A 22352-nucleotide genomic window follows, 5' to 3' on the forward strand; every position below is an offset into this window, starting at 1 on the left:
AGATCACTCTCTTATCTGAATCCTTGTCATTACATGGACAATAAGAGAATGGCACTCTCATCCATCAAAGAATGACACTGATAAATGAATGAAAAGTGAGCCATCTGTTTGAGTTATACTTCTACCCAGATCCTTTTATACATAGCCGGGTTCATATAAAATCACTTGCACTAATATAACTACAGGAGCACCCGGTCTGGGGCAAGTTCATATTGTTACGCTTTCAGTTTCAACCCTATTAAAATATGGTAGCATTCTGTATCAAGTGAGTCAGACTCTGAGCATATCTGACTGTGCTGGCCAAAATGTTCATGAAACATGCACAGGAAAGTCGTTTTCAGGCCTGCTGTTTTACTCTAACAATATACCTTCACTCTGCACATTTCTCAGTCACACACGGTACCACTGTACCACATCTGCAACTACTACATTGCCCCTGCAGAACCACAGGATCACACTGCTGCATCTGTGTAATTCTCTGGGATGGTTCACAATATTGACACACTACAAAAAGTTGCATGGTCAGCAATATGATGTGGCATGGATCATCCTGAACCTTCTGATAGCACTGCACATAAAACTGAGCTACTTGCCACAATTACATGCCTTAACAAATACACATCTTATCCTCTCTAATAAAACGCTTGGTGTCCGTCCGTGGACGGACACCAAGCGTGCGTTCGTGCCTCGACTGTTCTGCGCGTGCGCGGAGCGCACGCGCAGAACAGAGCAAGGGACAAACGCACAAAAGCACCAGGCAGGACCCGGCGACCATCTTGGGCGGCCAGAAGCGGCCGCCCCAACGAAGCCAGGAAAGCGAGGGAGGGGGAGACTGACGGCATTACTGGCGGCAAAGGACCGAGTGGCAGGAGCCGCCATACATCGAGAGTGGCCAGAAAGGGCCGCCCCAGGAAGCCGGGAATGCGGGGAAGGAGGAGAGCATTAGCGGCGGCAGGACAATCCAGCCAGAAGCGCCCACCCCGAAGCACACACAACACAAAACGGGGCAGCAGAATGAGGCGGCGGCGAAGCCGCCAACGAGGACTGCCGCGCCACCCGAAACCCGCCAAAAAGCCACATGCCAACTTCCCCGCATTCCCCCCCCCAAAAAAGCCACCTAAAACACCCTACCACATTGCGCCGCCCCCACCTATCACACTCCCACCCAACCAGCTGACCAAACCCAACTTACCCACTGCAGCCCACGGCAATCATCCAAAAAACAAACAAACAAAAAAAAAAACGGAGCTCAGCAAAACAGCTCCTCCCAGCGGAAAGCCTCTGCTCAGACTGCCAGCATGGACGTGAGGAACGCCTATTGCGTCACTTGCGTCCATTACAGCAGTCTGGGAAGCAGCCTAGCATAGAGAGGAGCTCCTTTCGCAAGCTCCTCTCTTCTAAAGAATCCCCCTCACAATCAAACCAACACAAAAGTTGCATTAAGCACTACACCAACACACAGTTACACAAAGCACAACATACAGCCCAAACACAACAATAAAGAAATAAAAATACAGCAACGGCTGTAAAAAAAAACCAGAAAGAAAAAGAGAGAAAGAGAAAAGGGGGGGGGAGGAACACACAGAAACACACACACATACACACACACACACATATACACAAAGTCAAGGGAAAGCTAGCGCCCGTTATTATAACGGGCTAAAAAATACTAGTTTCCAATAATCAACATTTTACTCATTAGTAGAGGCAAACACAACAGGATTGTGGCCATTTCATGTGACAAAAGTCTGACAGCTGTTTTGATACCTTCAAAAGGCAAAGAATAAATATTCTACTCATTATAAAATCAAGACTATTTTTCTCAACTTTATATTTTGCTGAGCATATATGGGTAGAGCTATATGATGGACAAAGTTCAAAACAATCAGATAGGAAATGGCTGAGGTAAAGCTGTTTAAAGATCTTCCTGTTGTAGTTTTAACCTTTGCAAACATTTTTTGTGCTCCCATAAAGTACCTCCAGTTTTTCCTTTTACAGATTTGGAATATATCAAGACTTCAGGGTAATGTCAGGTGTGCTGATCTTCCTAGTTTGATTAAAATCTGTCACATGCTGGTGTTAAATCCCCATTTAAATGAATTAAAAATTACTAGCCTACCCACACAGAGCATCTGTGCACTATTTGGGGCTGGCTGTTCCCCCCCTCCCTCCTGCCCCACACTTCCTCCCCCTCCCCTCCCTCCTGCCCCACTCTCTCTTTCCCACTCACCCCCTTTCCAGTCTCTCCGCTGCTTCCCCACCACTTTCTTGTCTCGTCGCCTCCCACAGCCTGCCCCCAGTGGCCAGGCCAGGCCGGGCTTTGCCGCGGCCACCACCTCCCACTTACCCGGGACAGCCTGGCCTGCCATCCCGCCGCCGCCCCCGGTGGCCAGGCCAGGCTTTGCTGCCGTTACCGCCTCCCCCTTACCCGGGACAGCCTGGCTTGCCATCCCGCCGCCACCCTCCGTGGCCAGGCTTTGCCACCGCCATCTCCCCCTTATCCAGGACAGCACCCCCGCCCCTGGCTGCCAGGCCAGGCTTTGCCGCCACTTCCCCCTTACCCGGGACAGCCTGGCCTGGCCAGGCCAGGCCGTCCTGCCACCGCCTCTCGGTGGCTGCCTTTTCTTTTCTTTTTCTTTTTTGCCCCAAACTCTTACCCAATGCTAGGAACTCTCGCAAGAGTTCTGCCACCAAATCCTGGGCATGCATGTCAACTAAGAAAATTAAATATAGAGATGTGTGGATGCCATCAGAAACTCCTTTTTGCTCAAACATACTCAACTTTGTGTGTTCAAGATCTTTGCTCTGAATCAAATAGAAGAATTTGTTTTGCAGTTTATTCAGTGTAACTGTCTATTGAATATATATGGATGAAAAGACGTGCAATGCAGACAGGTATCTTACCTGTAACTGTAGTTCTTCAAGTGGCCTCCTGTGCATTCACATTTGGATTTCTGCCTGCGCAAAGCCATGTTTCAGACCTTTCTAGAGCTTTACCAAATAAGGAAAAAAGAGTGGAGAAAAGCCTACCTCTTTCTCTCAGTCTGAGTGACCACCACATTCCTGAAGCACTAGCTGACAGTACCCCAGGCTATAGTCGGGAGGTAGGGGAGGTCATGTGAATGCACACAAGACCACTCAAACAACTATAGTTACAGGTAAGAAATCTCCCTTTCTTCTTCATTGTCTCTGTGCATTACACTTGGGATAACAACATGTGTCCTTACCTGGATGGAGGGTGAAGCCTCACTGGAGAGTAAAGCCCAAAGCAGAAACATGAGATCTCGTGAAGGTCCAGTGCATAGTGATGGATTAATGTAGCCAGGCGTTACCTTATAGCTGCCTTGCAAATGTCTTTCAGGGAGACACCCTTGCAGAAGGCCATCAATGTAGCCACAGCCCTTGCTGAGTGTGCTCAGTCAGGAGTAGGCAGTGACTTCGAGGCAAGTTGGTGGGATAGAGACAGTTTCCTTGACCCAGGAACCAATTCTTTGAGCTGAAATAGGAAGGCCCTTTGTGGGCTCAGCGTACAAAATGAACAAGGACTGTGACCTGTGGAAAACCTTAGTCCTGTACAGGTAGAAGGCTAAAGCTCTTCTAACATCCAAGGAGTGGTAGGTCTTTTCTGCTTCCGTAATGGTGCAGGGAAGAACATGGGTAGAGAACTGTCCTGTGTCAAGTGAAACTCTGACATAACTTTAGGCAAAAAGGAAGTAGGGCACAAGACCACCTTGTCCCTGTGAAAGAATAAATATGGAGCATCAGAACTCAAGAGCTCTCCATTCACTATACTGGCCGATGCAAACACAACAAGAAATTTTTTTTTTAAAGACGACAGCTTGAAATTAGCAGTTGCCAGGGGCTCAAAAGGTGGCTTAAACAATTGTTTAAGGACTAACAAATTCCAATATGGTGAACACTAGGGAACCAGAGCAAACATAGGTAACATGCCCTTAAAAAGCCTTTTTACGAGTTTGTGAGAAAACAGATTTGGCATTGAGTGCTTGTCCTCTGTTGCCGCCAAGTGGACACGCAATGAGAGGTGACCCAGTCCTTTTCTTTTAATTCTAAAAGGTACTTCAATATCAGTGGGAGAGGAGCACAGCCTTGGCTTCCACAAAATGGGTGAAACATTTCCACTTCACAGCATATGCCTTTTGCGTGGGCTATTTTTTTGACAACTGTCAAGACCGTTTGCACTTGGCACTGAACATATTCATGTTATCCCTATTCATGCTCTTATCTTCCAGTGAATGAGATGCAGTGAGTTGATATCTGGATGAAAGAGACTGCTGTGGTCCCCACGTCAACAGGTGTGGAATCGATGGGAGATGAAAGTAAGTTCCAGGTGACAGCTGTAAGAACCATGGCAGCCTTGACCACCACAGGGCGATCATGATGCACCTGGTCTTGTTTGCAATCATTTTCTGAAGACCCCTAGCAATGAGAGGAATCAGTGAAAACGTACAGTAGCTGCAGACCCCACTGACACAGTAAGGCACCCTCTTTTGGGTCTGTTTCTGCTCAGCTGCAAGATTTGCTGCAGAACGTTCTGGGAGGTTGCAAAGAAGTCTAGTTTGGGGTGGGGGGGTGGGGTGTCCTATCTCCAGAATACTTCCTTCACAACTCCCGTGTCCAGCTTCCATTTATGCAAGCGAGTTCTGTTGACTTAAGGTGTCTGCCAGAGTGTTGGTTTTTCCTGGATGTGAACCGTCAAGGGCCATATCTTCCATTCTAGGCACCACTACCAGAGGAGCGACATCGGGTGGAGTAGCGACCTGGATGCTGTACCCCCTTACCTGTTCAGGTAAGACCAAGCGGCAGTATTTTCTGTCAGGACAAGGACTGACTCTGACTATCCAATGGCAAAAGGCCTTGAGTGCTTTGAACATGGCCAACAGTTCCAAATAGTTAATATGCCTTTTCTATTCTGTGTGGGACCAAGTTTTGGCAACCACTGGGTCCTTGAAGTGTGCCCACCCAACCCTTGGTAGAAGCATCCATAGTGGGTTGGGTGAGGGCTTGCGAAATGGGGTACCCTGAGCGAGACTGGATTCCCTTGTTCAGAGTAAAGCATTCTGAATCCTGAGAGGCATGTGTAAGATTTTTATTTGCGAGTCCCTCTGGGGATGGAAGGTGTTGAAGAACCATGACTGTAAGGTCCTCATACACAGGTAGACAAGAGGTAGGACCGCTGTCGATGAGGCCATGTGGTCTAGCAATCGTTGCACAAACCTTGTACTGTGGCTGCTTGCGGTGCAGAACGTCTGTGCAGTGAAGCATATAAACTGAATTCTTTGGTGGAGAAGATAAGCAAAAGCAGCGCTCAAGTTAAGGAGCATGCCCAGGAACCATACTGAATCAGTAGGAATTAGTTTTGACTTCTTGTAGTTTATCCACAAGCCAAGAGAGTTGAGGGGACGCAGAGTCAGCTTTATGTGGACAAGAAGCTGACTTTTTGAAGTTGTGACCAGGAGCCAGTCTATAAACGGGAATACTCTGATACCTTGCAGACTAAGATGGGCTGCTATGATGGACATACATTTCATAAAAACACATGGGGCCAATGCTAGTCCAAATGGAAGAACAGAATACTAGAATGTATGGGGACCTATGCAAAACCTGAGATATTTTTGAAAATGGGGCAGTATAGAAATATGGAAATATACATTCTTTAGGTCTATGGAGACAAGCCAGGCCTTTCGAAAGAGGAGATGCAGGATCATGGCAATGGTAAGCATTTGAAACCTTTTGTAGTATACAAACTGGTTTATGCCTCTCAGGTCGAGGATGGGTCTTAGTCCTCTGTCCCTCTTTGGGACCGTGAAATAGCAGTAATAATCCATATTCTGGTTGTGATGTACCCTTTCGATTGCTCCTTTTTGCAAAAGAGTTTGGACCTCTTGTATAAGATCCTGTGATGAGGGCATGATTCTGATCCCTGAACAAAGAGGTAGGGACTGGAATTCAATTTTGTAGCCATGTTGTATAATAGCCAGAACCCAAGCATTCAAAGTTATAGCAGCCCATGCCTGTAGTAAGCTGATGGGGTGATGTGGCGGTGTTGTTGTCTCTGAATAGGGAATCTTGGGACTTGACAGTAATTTGAGGCCTCGAGCCAAAGGAGGAAATGGTAGGCTTGGCGTCCTGGAAATGGTGGTTCTGAAAGAAAACATTAGTGAGAGATAATGAATGCTTAAGATTGTGAGTAACAGGGCCAAAATGTTCTCCTTGTAGAAGTCAAGGACCTTGAGAACCCCATCGATCTTGCAGTAGAACATAATTTCTTGTCCTTTTCCAAAATATCAGTTTTCTGGCCAAAAAGTGCCTCTCCATCAAATGGTAAGTCCTTAATAAGTGCCCTTGCTTCCTGAGTAAGATAGGACAACCATAACTAACCATGTCTTCTCAGAGAAATTGCTGTTGACACATAACAGAATCCACAGTGCCTGAAGGAATGCAACTGTTTGGCCACACCAAGACCCTCATGTAGGAAGACATGGGCCACTTCCCTCTGATCTTGTTGAAGTTAGTTGAGGAAAGGAACCAACTTCTCTAGAATGCAATGTTGCTAACGTGCTCAACACGCATGATGGTTTGCAATGCATACAAGCAGGCTAGCAGTGGAACAGACCTTCTTGCCCAAGATGTCCAATTTATTTCCTTCTCTATCAAAGCGAGTGGACAGTAGACATTGCCTATTTCAAAATTAAGGGGATTCAACAACCACTGAGTTTGGCACAGGTTGTTTAGTCAGGAAGGTATTGTCCTTTTGCTGGATCCTATACATGTTCTCCAATTTTTTGGAGATTGCAGAGACTGATGGATGTAACCAAAGTAGTCACTATGGCGGTCGGCGAAAGACTGAGTGAGAGAAAGAGGTAGTCTGCCTGCTAGAGGGAGCCTTCCCTCACACCCACTCTTTGCTCCTTATTTGGTAAAGCTCTAGAAAGGCCTGAAACCTGGCAATGCGCAGGCGCAAACCCAAGTGTGATGCACAGAGAACTATAAAAGAAGAACTATAAAAATTCAACATAAGCAGTTTTAGAGGTCTCCAAATCCTAATGACTGTTTTACACATTGACAAAAATGGATTATGCCTTAGACACCAAATTCACCTTTCTCGGACTTCTGTGCAGGAAAATGTGTTTAGATTACTGTTTCATGGCAGCTACCTTGAGTTTTCATCACTAGCAAGTTCTCTTCAAATTTCCCTAATACACCCTAATTCATTCCCCACTCTTCTAATATATTAAAAGAATGCCAGATTTTCTCCCTATTAAGTGGTAATGGAATCATATTCTGCCTCTACTACTGTACACTTCCTAGAACATAAGGAAGATATGTATAGGATACCCTGCCATTGTTGTTCTTATGGGGTAGCAAGCCATCATTGCAGCTTAGTCAAAGTTAAAAACAGGTTCAACATTCAGTTCTAATAATTTTAGAATTACTAAATTTAAATGAAGTTAAATTTCTGCCAAGATGACTGGTTCTCCTCCTGACACTTAATGTTGCTCCATAGTAAGGCACTGTCTCCTACACATTCCCAAAATTGTCACTTTATATAAGCCAACATGACCCAACATTATATCTTCAAAGAGTGCAACCATAGCAGAAATAGGTATCTGGACCAAGCAGATACCAACTAGGGTAAGCAAGCAAAGTCTGCATTGAATGTTTGAACAATTCAGGGATGGTTTCTAAGAAATGGCCAGATTTCTTCAGATCTGAAATACTTTGCCCAAGCTGGGCACTTAATACCCAGCAGGTACTTTAAAGGGTTATTCTGGGTAACTTTCACCGCCCATGCAGAACCCCAAATTATTTGGATAGATGAAGTTGCATCCATTGACTCCATTCCTCTTACCATCTTGTTAAATCTTCAGGTTAAAAGAAAAAAGTATGAGGATTTGGGGAAGGAAATAGTGAAATTTCTAATTTGCAAGTACTATTTGTCTTTCCATTTCTATGTCTTCCTTACAGGCCTTCAGGAAAGCCTTGAAGACCCTGGCTTTTAATGATATTCAGTATTAATGTTATCTGGTTTTAGTTGTAATGTTAATCTGTTTTTAATTGGTTTTTTATTTTAACTGTTATGTATTTTTTATTTTAGTGTAAACTGCCCTGAGCCACTTTAAGAAGGGTGGTATAAATCAAATAAATAAAATATATGCCAAACTAAACTCAGCTGAGGTCAAAACTCTTACATGAGTGTGCCTACCCTTTGGAGAATATCCCTCAACCAGTTCTTTTTTAGTTACTGCTGTAGAGAGAAAGGAAAAAGCCTGAGGTCTTATTCTACTCTTAACAACAGTCCCATGTGAGATTGCCTTTGCGTGTCCTTGACAACTGCATTTGATACAGGAACACTACTTGCACTATCTTAGCAACACCTCAGGGAGCGCAAATGATGCACACCTTCAGTACATTCTGCAAAAGACTGTCTAGTCAACAGCTTGTATGGTAAAACTGCTCCTGGACAGCACCAGTTCAGATGATAGCTGGAGAATTCATTAAACTGAATATGAAACACAAAAAGTTCTTCCTACAGAAAATAGGCATACCAAGGGAAATGCCAGACTAGATCCTTCTCTCCAATATCTAGTGTCTATGCGAGAAATATTCAATCATGCAGTTCCTCACGTGCTGACTGAAGTGGTTCTGACTATGAAAAGAGGTGTACATCTGTGTACAAGGCATACAGATGCATGTACAAAGTGCATGGACTCTCTCTCACACACACACAAGACTAAAGTTGACAAGATTACAAAGTGCATCATTTTTACAAATTGAGATGTTGGGCTGTCCATATACAATACCCTTACCAATTATTACTCATTACAAACCTAACTTTCAGTTATAAGGCTATTTTAGTTTCATTTATCCTCTCTAATAAAAACCTTGGTGTCCGTCCGTGGACGGACACCAAGGCGTGTGTTCGTGCCTCCCTGGCCTGTTCTGGGCATGCGCGAAGTGCATGAGACACGACCGCCAGCACCCGGCGGCCATCTTGAATGGCCAGAAGCGGCCGTCCCGAAAAAGCTGGGTATGCGGCGGCGGGGGAAACTGGCCGAGGCGGCGGCAAAGCCAATGCCTCGGCCATGAGCTGCAGCGCGGCCGAGACGAGGCCAAGGCACCCAGAAGCGGCCGCCCTGAATACGCCGGGGGCAATGGCGGGGGAAGACCGAGACGGGGGACGGGAAAGCTGGGCGAGGTGGCGGCGAAGCCACCAACGAGGCCTGGCCGCGCCATCCAGGACGGCGCAAATGTACCCCACCGCAACAGCCGCCGCCCCCGCCCGCTCACCCGCCCTCCCAGCTGCCCAAAATCACCTTCCCCGCTCCCCTCCAAAAGATTAAGGGCCAAAATCGCCCATGAGAAGGGCGCCGCCCCTGCCTATCGCCCACCCGCCCAACCAGCTGCCCAAACCCACCTTACCCACTCCAGCCCACAGCAATCGGGCAAAAAACAAAACAAAACCCCGCAAAGAAGAAGTGAGGAGCTCACAAACAGAGGTCCTCCCTGTGCTAAGCCTCTGCCCAAACTGCCGCTATGGACGCGAAGGACGCCTATTGCGCTCTTCATGTCCATTACAACAGTATGGGCAGCAGCATACCACAGAGAGGAGCTCTTTTCGCGTGCTCCACACTTCCACTTTGCAAATTATGCTTTTTTTCGCTTGATTGCTGCGGGGGACATGTGGAGGGGGGAAAAAACAGAAAGAGACAGAGAGACAGAAAGGTTAAAAAAAAAAAAAGGATTAAGAACACTTAAAGACGGCGGAGAAAGCTAGCGCCCGTTATAATAACGGGCTTAAAAATATTAGTTGAATATAAATATGAAAAGCATAATAAGAGAACATAACATGCTCTCTTTTCTTTTGTCATATAATAAATAGCACAATGTTTCAAGTTCCATTATTATTGATAACAGTATATTTACATAATTATGAAAAGTATCGACATTCCTGTTTGCACCAATGTTTTAATCCAATTTGGAATCTGTATAGTAACTACTTTTAAGGTTGGCTGCTCTGTTTTTATGGTTCTTTTTGGTGTTTTGTGTTTTTATGTAACATAGAAAGCTGCCATACACTGAGACCATAGGTTTATCTAGCTCAGTATTGTCTACACAGATTGGCAGTGGCTTCTCCAAAGTTGTAGGTTTGTAGGAATGAGATGCCAGGGAGAGAACTTGGAACCTTCTGCTCTTCCCAGAGTGGCTCCATCCCCTAAGGGGAATATCTTACAGTGCTCATCCAATCTCCCATTCATATGCAATCAGGATGGACCCTGCTTAGCTAAGGGGACATGCTTGCTACCACAAGAACAGCTCTCCTCTCCTGGTTTTGATTGATGTTAATATTCTAATGTGATTTTATGAAAGTTCATTGTATTAACTTTTGTAACCTGCCTTGGGATAATTTTATGAAAGGCAGTATATAAATGGTAACCTTGATATACCGCTAATATAGAACCGTATATAAATACCAACCAGTTGCTAACCTCCAGGTTTGACTGTTGCAATGAGCTCTGGGTAGGGCTGCCTTTGTAAGTAATTCGGAAACTTCAATGAGTCCAAAATGCGGCAGCCAGATAGGTCTCTGGGGAAACCTGGAGAGACCACATTATGCCTGTTCTTAAACAGTTGCACTGGTTGCTGATATGTTTCCAGGCAAAGTACAAAGTGCTGGTTGTTACCTTTAGAGCCCATGAATGGCTTAGGCCTGGGTTACCTGAGAGAGCGTCTTTCTCTACAAGATCCCCACTGCTCACTGAGATTATCAGGAGGATCTGTCTTTGGGTGCCACCAGTTACTTGCTAGCGACCTGGATTCAAGCCTTCTCAGTTGTCACCCCTAGGTTGTGGAACGTGCTCCTCATGAAAACAAGAGTTTCACCTTCCTTGGAGGCCTTCAAGAGAACCTTCAAGACCCATCTTTTAAGCCTGGCTAGTATCTAATTTTAATCTGCTTTAAAAGTTTGATTTTAAGGAAACAATTCATTGTGGGGCAGCTAACAAATAAAGCTTATTATTTGTTTTATTATGTATTTTTTAATTTAATGTAAACCACCCTGAGTCACTTTAGGGAAGGTGGTATATAAATGGAACAAATATTACTAGCCCAATCCAAATTCAATGAGGCTGCAATCATCAACACAGTTAGCTATTTAAGGACATTGGGCTGGTTCAGACAATGCTCCAACTGGCCAATTTAATTGTGTGGGAGGAAGTGGGTGGGCATACAAGTTTCTCCCCACCACTCATGTACCATCTATTTGCATCTATTTGTCTGAAAAGCTGTTCATTTTTAATTATATGGGTGTGACCTTAAAGTAGTATTTGAATCTCGCTGAAGAGAAAATTAATACAAACTATCTACCTCTGTGTTTTCAAGTGCTGGCACTTAAGGTGGTGTGTGTGTGTGTGTGTGTGTGTGTGTGTGCGCGCGCGCGCGCGCCCATATTCAAGCCCTTGCAAGTATGTGGGGGAGACTGAAGTATTGTTCCAATCAGTCCATTGGTTTCATTCAAACACTATGCCAAACCAAAGTGGCATGCAGCAGGCCAGACACCAGACTGATTTGTCCAGTTAAAAAGCTATGGTTAGTATAGATTTGGAAAGAAGTCTGAAGCCTATCAAGACCATAGAATCCCAGCTGCTCACTTGCTTTACCTCCCTCTACTCAAATGCCATTGACACCAACATTAAACTCGTTTCATATCAATATGAGCCAAAATTAAATCACAGTTCCTGGCTTTACATGGTGGTTGGAGTGTGGGACTAGGACTGGGAAGACTCGAGTTCAAATCCCCATTCAGCCATGAAGCTCACTAGGTTACTTTGGGCCAGTCATGTATCTCTCAGCCTAACCTAGCTCACAGGGTTGTTGTGAGGATAAACATAACCACATACACCACTCTGGGCTGCTTGGAGGAACAGTGGTCTATATAATGTAAAAATAAAATAAATGGCTCTGCACCATAGTCAAGGGGAGGGGAAAGAATGCACAATCTCAGTAGAGTTTGAGCCTTGCTCCTTATACAAACAAGCCATACTTTGTTGGCTGTGTGAACCAGCCTGCCAAATTTGGTGTTACAGTACTTGAACAAGTTACAGGCTTACACAGTTGTTCCTCCTCTTCCTGCTCACAAACCTCCTGACTTCCAATTTAGTGGCAAATCATAGCTTGCTGTTAAATCCGAACCAGGCAAACTACTATTTGAATAAACCAAAAGTTGGTCTCCAAACCAAATCTGGAAGCCATACTTTGATCATGGTCCCAATTCTGGCTTGCAGGCACACTATGGTTTGTTGTGAAGGCAAGGAAGACTGTGCAATTCCAAAGCTTGCTCATGCAGTGCCCAACTATGGTTGGGTTTTGACATCCAAATTAGTCCATTGTTCCAAAAGGATTTAAGTAGTCTCACTGTCCTCAGCATTACAGCAAAAGACTTGAGTGTGATTCAGAACATTTATTTTATTGTTAGGTTTATATACCGCCTTTCATTAAAATAATCTCAAGGTGGTTTGCAATACATTTAAAAGGAATACAAAACCATTAAAATACAAATATTAAACTGGAATATCAAAATACAAATCTAATTAAAGGTTTTTTTAAAAAATACACAATAAAACCAAACACATTCTACAGATACATCTTATCTGAATTTTTGAAAACTAGCGTCCTTTCATATAAAATCAGATAATGAACATTTTTATTTCATGTTTAATTCCACCCTGACACACACACACACACACACACACCGCTCCCTATCTAGAAACCTATGTATAAAAAATCCTTCAGGGAAGCAAGACAAATACAAAGCAAAAGGTTGGCTAGGTTGCTTGATGGAAAGGGAAACTGTGGCTAGAAACCTGTTTTTGATGCAGGCAATGCTTCCCTGGATACTCCACACTGCCTATCATTCCCCCTCTTATTCTAGGATTTCCAGTGTTCGTGCTTCTCTAGATTGGAGAACTGACTTTCACCACTATCTGAGCAAAGGATGGAAGCCAGCAAGAGGCTTTTAGATGTGTATGTACTCAGATGGCTAATTCCATACTAATTAATTTGTTCCTCATGCACTACAAATACAGCCCTCTGTAGTAGCCCACACAAGGTAACACATTACATTCATGCAAAAAAAATAGTTATGCAAAATATATTTTCTGTTACACAGGATTAAAAGCTAGGACTTCTAAATGGTTACTCCGTTTGAATTCAAAGAAACTGGAATTCCCATTTATTTGGACAAAAGGATTAATGTTTGCAAGTGTTCTGCACTAGCTGTCTTTTAGCCAAATAGTCATATTATTAAAATGTATCATTTATATGTAAATAGGCAATATAAATAGGCTTTTAATATGAAAAACACAGAAGCACAGCCCCCCAACCAACGACATGTAACATTAAAGTCATATAACACTTTGCCTTGAAAAAAATAAATTACTAAAGTTCATTAAAAATGAGAACGGTAGCACTTTAACCCTACTACAAAATGTTCACAAGAATACATATTGCCTTAAAGCCAAACCTATTTAAGATTTGTTGTTGCTTATATAACATTCTCAAATCCATCTGTAGAATTTGGGAGGTTAATTATGAAGGCACATTGTACAATACTGCAGCTAAATGCTGAAGTAATTCTACACAAATACCATGCGTTTGTCTTAGGAAAATGTAGCATGATTAATTAGGAGTTCAGCCCAAGACTTCACAAAGCAATTCTCCAAACAAAATTAGATCATTACATTGTGTACTGTGCAAACTGAAGTTTTAATTAATAGCTGAAATGCAAGTCAGGGAGAAAAAGCCATGGAGTATGAGTTACGTTCACCAGACTTTTTCTGACACTGCTTATTAACATATAAGCCAGTCAGGTGCAATAAAATTCACTAGGGAACATTTTAACCCTAGTGCTGCTTCCTTGTCATCTTACAGTAGTTACCAACCTGAAGCTATCAACCCAGTTTAAACTATCAGTATATTATCTTGAAATCAGTTAATCAAATCATTGAATTTCTAGGCTTAGTATGCCAGGCTACAAACAGACCAGTACATCTTCCATGGGCAACAACCGACCATTATGTGAATTATCCAGATCTCTTTTTACTCAAGGATAGCAATTCTACTTTTGGAAGTCCTGTTTAGATAATAAAAATAGTGATAACTTACCACAAACTCAAATACCAGTGTCAATGTTTCCTTTGTGTGTATGATATCATGAAGCAGCACAATATTTGCATGTTTTAAGCCTTTCAAAAGAGAAGCTGAAAGGGGGGAAAAAGAGAATGAATTACGAAACACTGGATTAATCAGGAAGCATACACACAGAGAGTCATGCACATTGAAAATAACACTTTGCAGGTGCTTTGAAGATTGACCTGTTCCACAATGTGAATTCCTTCCCCCACACAGTTTCCAGTGATTTCACTTGAACCAGCTCAGCAACAAAGTTAATGCACTGCTGCTTGGGGGTGGTTGCTTTTTTATCCAGAAAAGCTATGAGGGTAAAATCCCCAAATCCCAGAAAAATGGCATTTTACTTCTTTTTTAACTCAAACATTTATTTTAAGAAAATAAATCAACTCAGTATGTTAATTTATTGTATCACAGGTCTTCATTACAGATGTGATAAAGTTAGTTGACTATATTAACTGGCAAGAGTATAAGTATTTTATTCAACGTTCAATACCCAAATATTCAAGTCAGTCACCTCAATTAAAACTTTTATCAAGTCTGTGGAATCGTAACAGCAAAACCTTTCCCTGTTGAACCCTTAAAAGGTTTTACCCATATTTTATTTTGCTCTGTAATCTATATTTAATGCTCATACTGTAATGTATATTTAATGTGTGTATTTAACATTCTGAAGATATGGCACTTTTAACCAATGTGACATGACAAATCATGTGTTGCTACAGATGCCAAAATGCCAGTGGTGACTTGTCACCTCGTGCATACATCAAAGAAGGGCTAACATCCCCCACCACAGCAACATATAGCCAAATATAATGATATGCAACTGCACTGTCTTATCTAAGTAATGGTTTTCTCGTTTCTTCCCTCATATGCTTTGTGTGTACTATTCTGTTGGTAAGTTAATTTATTACACACACAAATGATTAAAAATACAATTTTTTAAAACCCTCAAAACTGTTTAATTAGTAAAAGCAATGAGAAAATTGTCCCCTATCCCCAAAGAGTTCACAATCTAAAAACATACACAAGGGAGACACGAGCAGCCGTCCCTGGGAGGAATGCTATGGTGGACTGAATAGGGACCACCGCTCTCCAACTGACAAATATGAGAGCTACCACTTAAAACATCTCTCTTTGTTCAGTTAGCAGGATATTACACACACATACACACACCCCACTATACCTAACACTGGCTGACATCCAGATTAATTTAATCATGAGTAGACCATTGACATGAATTAGACAACGAGGCTTGTCTACTTCATTGGCATGAATTAGACAAGATGCCCAGGCCTGATCCTGGTGGGGCAGTGCTGCCTAGTCTCGCTTTGTAGCCCCTTAATCTGGGTAGCAAGCGCTCCCTTAATCTGGGCTACCGGATCATGTGTTCGCTCAGGCTATGTTTAGCCCCAGTGGACACAGAGATGGGCACTCTAGGCCCAGGCACTCCTGGGGGAATTCCTGAATGAATCATGCATGTCATGTGGTGCATTGTGGGATCTCTGGAGATTGGGACAATGATCCATGCTCCCAGCAACACACAATCAGTTTGGGGGGAAGGTGAGTTCAACAAGACTTCCCCCTCCCACCCACCATCCTGCCTGGTTGTGTGAATGACCTCAATGAATCATGAGTAACTTAGTCTGCACATCAGCCTATAACCTTCCACATTGACACCTGGCAATTAGGGTCTTGGTCTCTACTGGTGATCACAGGACAACTATTTCCCCACTCAAAAGTCTGAACTGCAATTTCAAAACAATGCTTTTATTTAACAACAACAAAAAAGCTTTTATTTAAACATGGGAAAGAGAATGTTAACTTGGATTCTCGTCTTATTACTACTGGAGTAGGGGGAGTAGGGTTTAAGCCTATTCACAAAACTATGAGGGATCAATCACTACACAAGGATAAATTTATTTTTCAAATATGTCACTACTGGCTTGGTGCACATAGGTCTTTCACCTCATCACTCTCCCCTCCCCCAGCATTTTATGTTCACTCCTTTCATCACTGTAGGCATCTATATTCTTACCCTTTTCCCAACAGCCTTATCTGCTATACCTCAGTATACCTGCTATACTGGTGAGTCCCATTATATCCTTAGTCCTGGCAAACTAAAATCCACACACCTAGTTTATATAAAAACAAATACAAGTTAACCCCAAATTAAATGCACATTTAGCATGTATATAGTATATAGCATTATACAATATTTTTGCCATATTGCAGATGGGGAGTTTAGGCTAATATGCAGGGGTTTATAAGGCCAACAGTGAGTTCAGCCAAGGACTTCCTGATTCATAGTTCTTAAGCCAATACACTACATCATCTCTTCCCCTTGATGTGGAATTTAGAAACTTGTTTGTATTCAACAAGTCAAATATCAACTCTACTTTCACTTACCCAATAAATCTATTCCAAAACCAAATTATATTTCTTTGGTTTTACCCAAGTACAAGTGACAGTTCAGCTACCAACTGGAACAACAAACCCTTAGTAGATCACCTTCTGAAGGTGTTAAAAAAAGTCAACCTGTTGATCAGATTACATCCCTGAGTACTGAAGGAACTTGCAGATGTGAAAGCAGAACCACTGCCTAATTTGTGAGAACTCCTGGAGAACAGGTGAGGTGCCAGAAGACTGGAGGTGACCAAGTGTCACTATCATCAAAAAGGAGAAAAAAGGAAGAGCCAGGAAACTGCCAACATTTCAGTGTGAAGTAAGTTAATAAATTTATTATGGTCCTTAGACCAGCTTAACATTTAAAAGTGTGACATCCTAGAACAAATTATCCTAGATCCTAAGTTCTAGAATAAGTTAGGATACGATCAAGGACTATCCCAAGATCTTAGAACAGATTATTAAGCAGCCTGTCTGTTATTTAATATACTTTAAATATTTTGTCAAGTTTCGTAGGAGCCAGCATAGATTTATCAAGACAAGTACACCACTCTAGAAGAGTATACCACATTCATCTCATCTCTTCCCCCCCACCCCCACTAGAGCAACTAGTTTAGTCGATTGTGGGAATGCTGTGGACATTTCAGCAAAGTATTTCGACGCTATCCAAAAATATCCTTGGTGACAAGTTGGTAAAATGTGAGCTAAATGATGCTACTGTTAGGTGGATGAACAGCTGGTTCAACCAACATACCCAGTGAATGGCTCCATGTCATCTTGGAGGCAGGCATCTAGTGGCATGTTGCATGACTCTGTTCCATGTCCTGTGCTGTTCAACATTTTGATAAATGGACTTTTAGGAAGGATTAGAGGGAATGCTTATATGATTGCAGATGACACAAAGAAGGGCAGAACGGGGTGGGGTGGAGGTAGCTAACACCTTATAAGATTGAATTAAGATTCAATCTGATCTAAACAGACTAAATTTGGGGGCCAAAACCAACAAGATGAAGTTCAACAGAGACAAATGTCAAGTCCTGCACTTTGCTAAGAAAAATCAAATGCACAAATACATGCTGGAAGAGACCTGGCTTGGCAGCAGCTCATGTAAAAGGAGCCTGTGTGTAATAGTGGACCAGTTGAATATGAGGCAGCAGTGTGATGCAGCTGCTAAACGAACTAACACAATATTTGGCTACCCTAGTCTCTAGATCACAAGTAGTAATTGTTTCACCCTATTCTGCAAAACCTCACTTGGAATACTGTGTCCAGTTCTGGGCCCTGCATTTAAGCATTTAAAGACATTGATAAACCGGAATGCATTGTTAAACTGAAAGGTGACAAAGTTCGTGAGGAGTCTAGAAAAACTGACCTATGTGGAATGGTTGAAGGAACTGGGTATGTTTGGCCAGGAGAAAAGAAGACTAAGGGAAGCAGATTTAGGCTGGACATTCAGAAGACTTTCAACACTGATACAGTCTAACTTGTGCAGTGCTGGGTTCTCCTTCACTGGAGGTTTTCAAACAGAGGCTAAACAGCATGCTGTAGCAGTTTCCTGCACTGAGGTGTTTGGCCTAAAAAGACCTCCAAGATCCCTTCCAATTCTAGGATTCCAATTCTAGGATAACATTCTAGGATTCTGTTACAGAAGATAATTCTGTTCATACAGTCCACCTTCAAAAAACACCCAGAAGATAGATGATGGTGCACTTCCCTTTCAGGATTTCTGCTCTGAAGTGTGCTTACTACATCACAGGAAAAAGTGAAAGTTTTTCTGAGTAGAACAGATCACAGGAGTTGGCCAGTTGGCGGGGGTGGGGGGACTGAATAGGAAAATAGGAAATGGCTACAAACCTTTAATGCTATTAGCATTCCTTATTCATCATGGTTGAAAGAGAAGGAAAATGGGCTCTAAGTTAAAAATAAATTTTCAAAGACTACACCAACTATTGCAAATGAGTATCCTGGGCATAAAAAAGAGGCTTGCAGGGCTCCTAAAGTGTTCTACGAAAGATTTCTTGTTCACAATCTGCTATAATTTGGTAACCTCATTTTGAAAGAGTTCCCCATTTCTTATGGTTACTTCAAATGTGTATTTGTTGTACTCTTAAGGTATAATAGAAAATGTATACAAGTGTCTGAAAAGTGGTACACATGAGAACAAACATCTGCTTTTGCTAGCCATATGAGCAGGTTCTCAGTAACGAACAGTCCTTGCACACATTATGCTGGCAAAAGTTGTGATGTATATAAATGTATCATTCATAAATGACAAGTAGAAACCTGCAAAATGTTTTAAAATAAATACATGAAAAGAAAAGAAAATGCAGAACTTATTCATTTACACACATGCTAACTATGCAAAGAGGAACCTTTCCAGGTGGTGCTTCCCTTATATTTGGCAGGCAGCAAGCAACCAGCCCTTTTCAATGTCACAGCATTCCTCCAGTGTCCATTGCTGATGCCTGCCTTAAGAGTCTTTCTTAGACTGTTAGCACTGCCAGCACTGCTATTCTGTGGACTCCCAGAAACCTCTCTGCTTATGTCAGGGACTTTAGGTGTGTAGTTTCCACTCTTAACATGATCAGGAGCCTCACGGGATCGCGGGTTTCCCATTTTTTCGGCATATGGTGACAGATCACTTAGCAGACAGTGCAAAGATCATCCCTAGCTTCACAACTACCACTTTCAAGGTCTCTCTGTCCGAAGATTGACCCTCTGCGGTTGCCTCAGACAAGCTAATGCTAAACACCTCAGCAGGAAACGCAGATAAGGCACTGTGAACGTGACTCCCTTCCCCATTACAAAGAGCTAATGGGCAATAGGAACTCAAGAGGTGTGCTCATTAAAATTACTGATTGGTTGACTGGGTCCTTCCGACCTGACTGATGCTGTCCTTGGATGTTCATTCAGTCCATTTACATAAAGGTTGTTCTTGACCATTCATGCCACTGTGTTTTACTCAAGCACAGCAAACAAAGACAATGGCTCCTTTTGAGAGCCACCAGAGTTTCCTCAGGAAGAAGGAGCAGCCAGTATTTCTCCTCAGGGCCCATTTTGGGCTGTAACTGGTCCTGGTTTCCAGTGTACTTCATTTAGTCTATATATCGTGGATTCACCCACTGTCTGGGAGATAGACTTGACACCAGCCATAACACCAGGCCATCCTTTGCTTTTTGCGCCATTCCCGCTCTCAGCTTCCAGATTGGTCTTCATCACTGGCCCAATCTACTCAGTTTGCCTCGCTGCTATGGGCAGCTGGCTACACAAGGACACATACATTTTGGATTTACCTTTGCTGCCTAACCTGAGCTGCTTTTGGTTCTCCACTACTACCTCCCAGTTCCTGGTCCATCCCTAAGGAGAGAGGTCCTTCAGCTGTGCCTGAGCCACAAGGGTCCAATCACCCCTAAACAGAAGGATGAGGTTGTATGATAACCACTACGCTCCTCTAGGCTCTTCCTATCCATGCTCTTGCTTAAATCCCCAAACCTGTTTCTCTAAAGCCTTCTTTTCTCTAGCCAGCCTGGAAATCATCTAATTTGGACACTAAGTTAAATCGCCTCCTTACAAGTATTTAGTGTAACATATTTTTAGTAGTAATATTGCTTTAATCAATATTAAAGCAATAATATTGAGTATTTATTATTATTAGAATAAGGCTCTAATACAGAGCCTTATTCCTCTGTACCCCTAAACCCTCAAACCTTACTTTATTTGGAACTTAAACCTCTCGGTCAGTTCATTTCCCCAGGACCAGAACGTTGTACAAAAATTAGTCTGATGTGGGACTGCTCCACTCTAAGTCATCATTCCCTCACAAACACATTTAGGGGTGTTCGCCAATCATCCCGGAGGAGTTCTGTTAGCAAGACTGTGAGCTCTTCAGGGACATGGAACCACTTTGCTCTTATTCTTCTCTATGTAAACTGTTCGAGAACTTTTTTCATCAAAAAGTGGTATATAAATAGCTGTAGTTGTAGTGCAACATGAGGATTTGGGGAAAGGTATGGATTAGAGCTATGGAATCAGCTAGTTTCTTTTCCTAGCTGGATGTAGATCTAGGATCATTTGGACTGAGGCCATCAACTAGACTTCTGACTTACAAGGGTAGGGAGTTTGCTTCCCATACAGTATTGTCTATTGACAGACCTTTAGCATTTGTATAATTCTGGATAATAATACTTAACATTTATATAGCACTTCCAAATGTTCATAATTTTGCTGTATTCCTTCCAACAACCATATACGGTACATATTATTCCTTTATAGTAGATAGAAGCTTGGCTGAAACAGAGGAAGAATGGCATGTCTAAGGCTACTTAATAGTGATGTTCAAACTGGAGATTTCCAGATCAAAGCTAGATTTCCAGATTAGACAGGTTCGAAGTGAACTGGTCTGTCATGAACCACACGGTTCGAGCGGTTCAATCATGAACTGGGCCGCCCTTCAGGAAAGACTGAACTGAACCGAACCCAGTCCAAAGCGAATCAGTTTGGCAGAGAAAGGGGTGAGGGTGGCGGTGAGAGTCATCTTTCCAAGTAAATGAGATGGTCCTTACTAGGTGTGAAGGTGCCTGGAGCACCTGCACAGCACTTCACCAGTGCAGCACTTACCCTAGCAGCTCATGTGGCAGTGCAGCTCCAGCACTCACCTGGCCTTCACGCATACAAGGAGACCAGGTGAGTGCTGGAGCTGTGCTGCTGCTGCACAGGCTACTGCAGAGAACATCATGCAGCTGATACAGGCAGCTTTGTATTCAGTAAGGACCTTCTCGTTTACTTTGAAAGATGTATCTCGCTGACGCCGCCCCCCCACCCCACCCCCCGCTGCCGCTGGCACCACTGAACTGGTTCAACCAAGCTGGTTCTCAGACATGCGGTTTAGTCCGAATTCAGACCAAACTGCAAAAAACAGACCATGCATACTTCTATTCCAGATTCATCGCTCTATCTTAAACCACTTTGATACACCAGCATAGTGGATGGCAGCAGCCAGTGCTAAGAAAAGATTCAAAATGATACAGTAACCATCAAAGTATCCAGATCTCACAGTAGTTTCAGGGCCTTATTTAAAACCAAGATGTATTTTAATAATCACTTTTGCGTCATTTGTGCTTTTACCAACAGCTTGGATAATTCGACAATTGCAAAGCAAATGGAAGACCCACCCCAGTTCTGAAGCTGCCATTGAGCTGGGTTGTTTTGTTGTTGTTGTTGTTGTTTTGCATAGCTGCATATCAGGTATGATATGTTTCATAGTGGCTGGAAACAGTGGCTGTTTCCTTCAACAGCTGGAAATAGGTATTTTTTCCCTTACCTAAACTCTCAAAAATGTTGAACAAGCCAAGGAAGTAAAACTAGAAAGCACAAGCAGTACAGAAACCGCATTAAGTACAGCATACCTAGCATTTTATTAGCAAACCACTTATGTAATGCTAACTTGACATAGCCTTTTTGTCCTCAGAGAAAATGTAAGGATAAACAGATGGCTCCATTTTAATTCAGTTCCCCAATGGATTCTGAGCAAGCATCCTAGCATATGATGCAAAAGTCTAAAATTAGGATAAATGCTCTCATTGTTTGTCTGGATACATGATTGTTAAGTATAAGATATTTTTCATCATTAAAGAATACCTTATACAGTACTTTAAAAATGCCTAGAGACATACGCTTTGGGCGGTCTATAAATACGTTAAATAAATAAAATCGTCATCAGACAATTTCAGCAATTAAAAAAC

General features: G+C 42.7%; 1 protein-coding gene across 7 annotated transcripts in view; it reads right to left on the minus strand.

The window, feature by feature from the left end:
* Positions 1–22352, minus strand: part of CDK14 (cyclin dependent kinase 14) — a 417778-nt gene that overhangs the window by 229349 nt on the left and 166077 nt on the right. For all 7 annotated transcript variants that reach the window (XR_008309633.1, XM_053260459.1, XM_053260458.1 and 4 more), the window contains one exon: positions 14182–14276. Coding sequence is in view for 6 of the 7 variants with exons in the window: in XM_053260459.1 (XP_053116434.1) it covers positions 14182–14276 (95 nt within the window). In the remaining variant the exon portion in view is untranslated. The remainder of the gene's footprint in view (positions 1–14181; positions 14277–22352) is intronic.

The sequence above is a fragment of the Hemicordylus capensis genome, chromosome 6 (assembly GCF_027244095.1).
Source record: "Hemicordylus capensis ecotype Gifberg chromosome 6, rHemCap1.1.pri, whole genome shotgun sequence".
Classification (NCBI taxonomy): Eukaryota; Metazoa; Chordata; class Lepidosauria; order Squamata; family Cordylidae; genus Hemicordylus; species Hemicordylus capensis.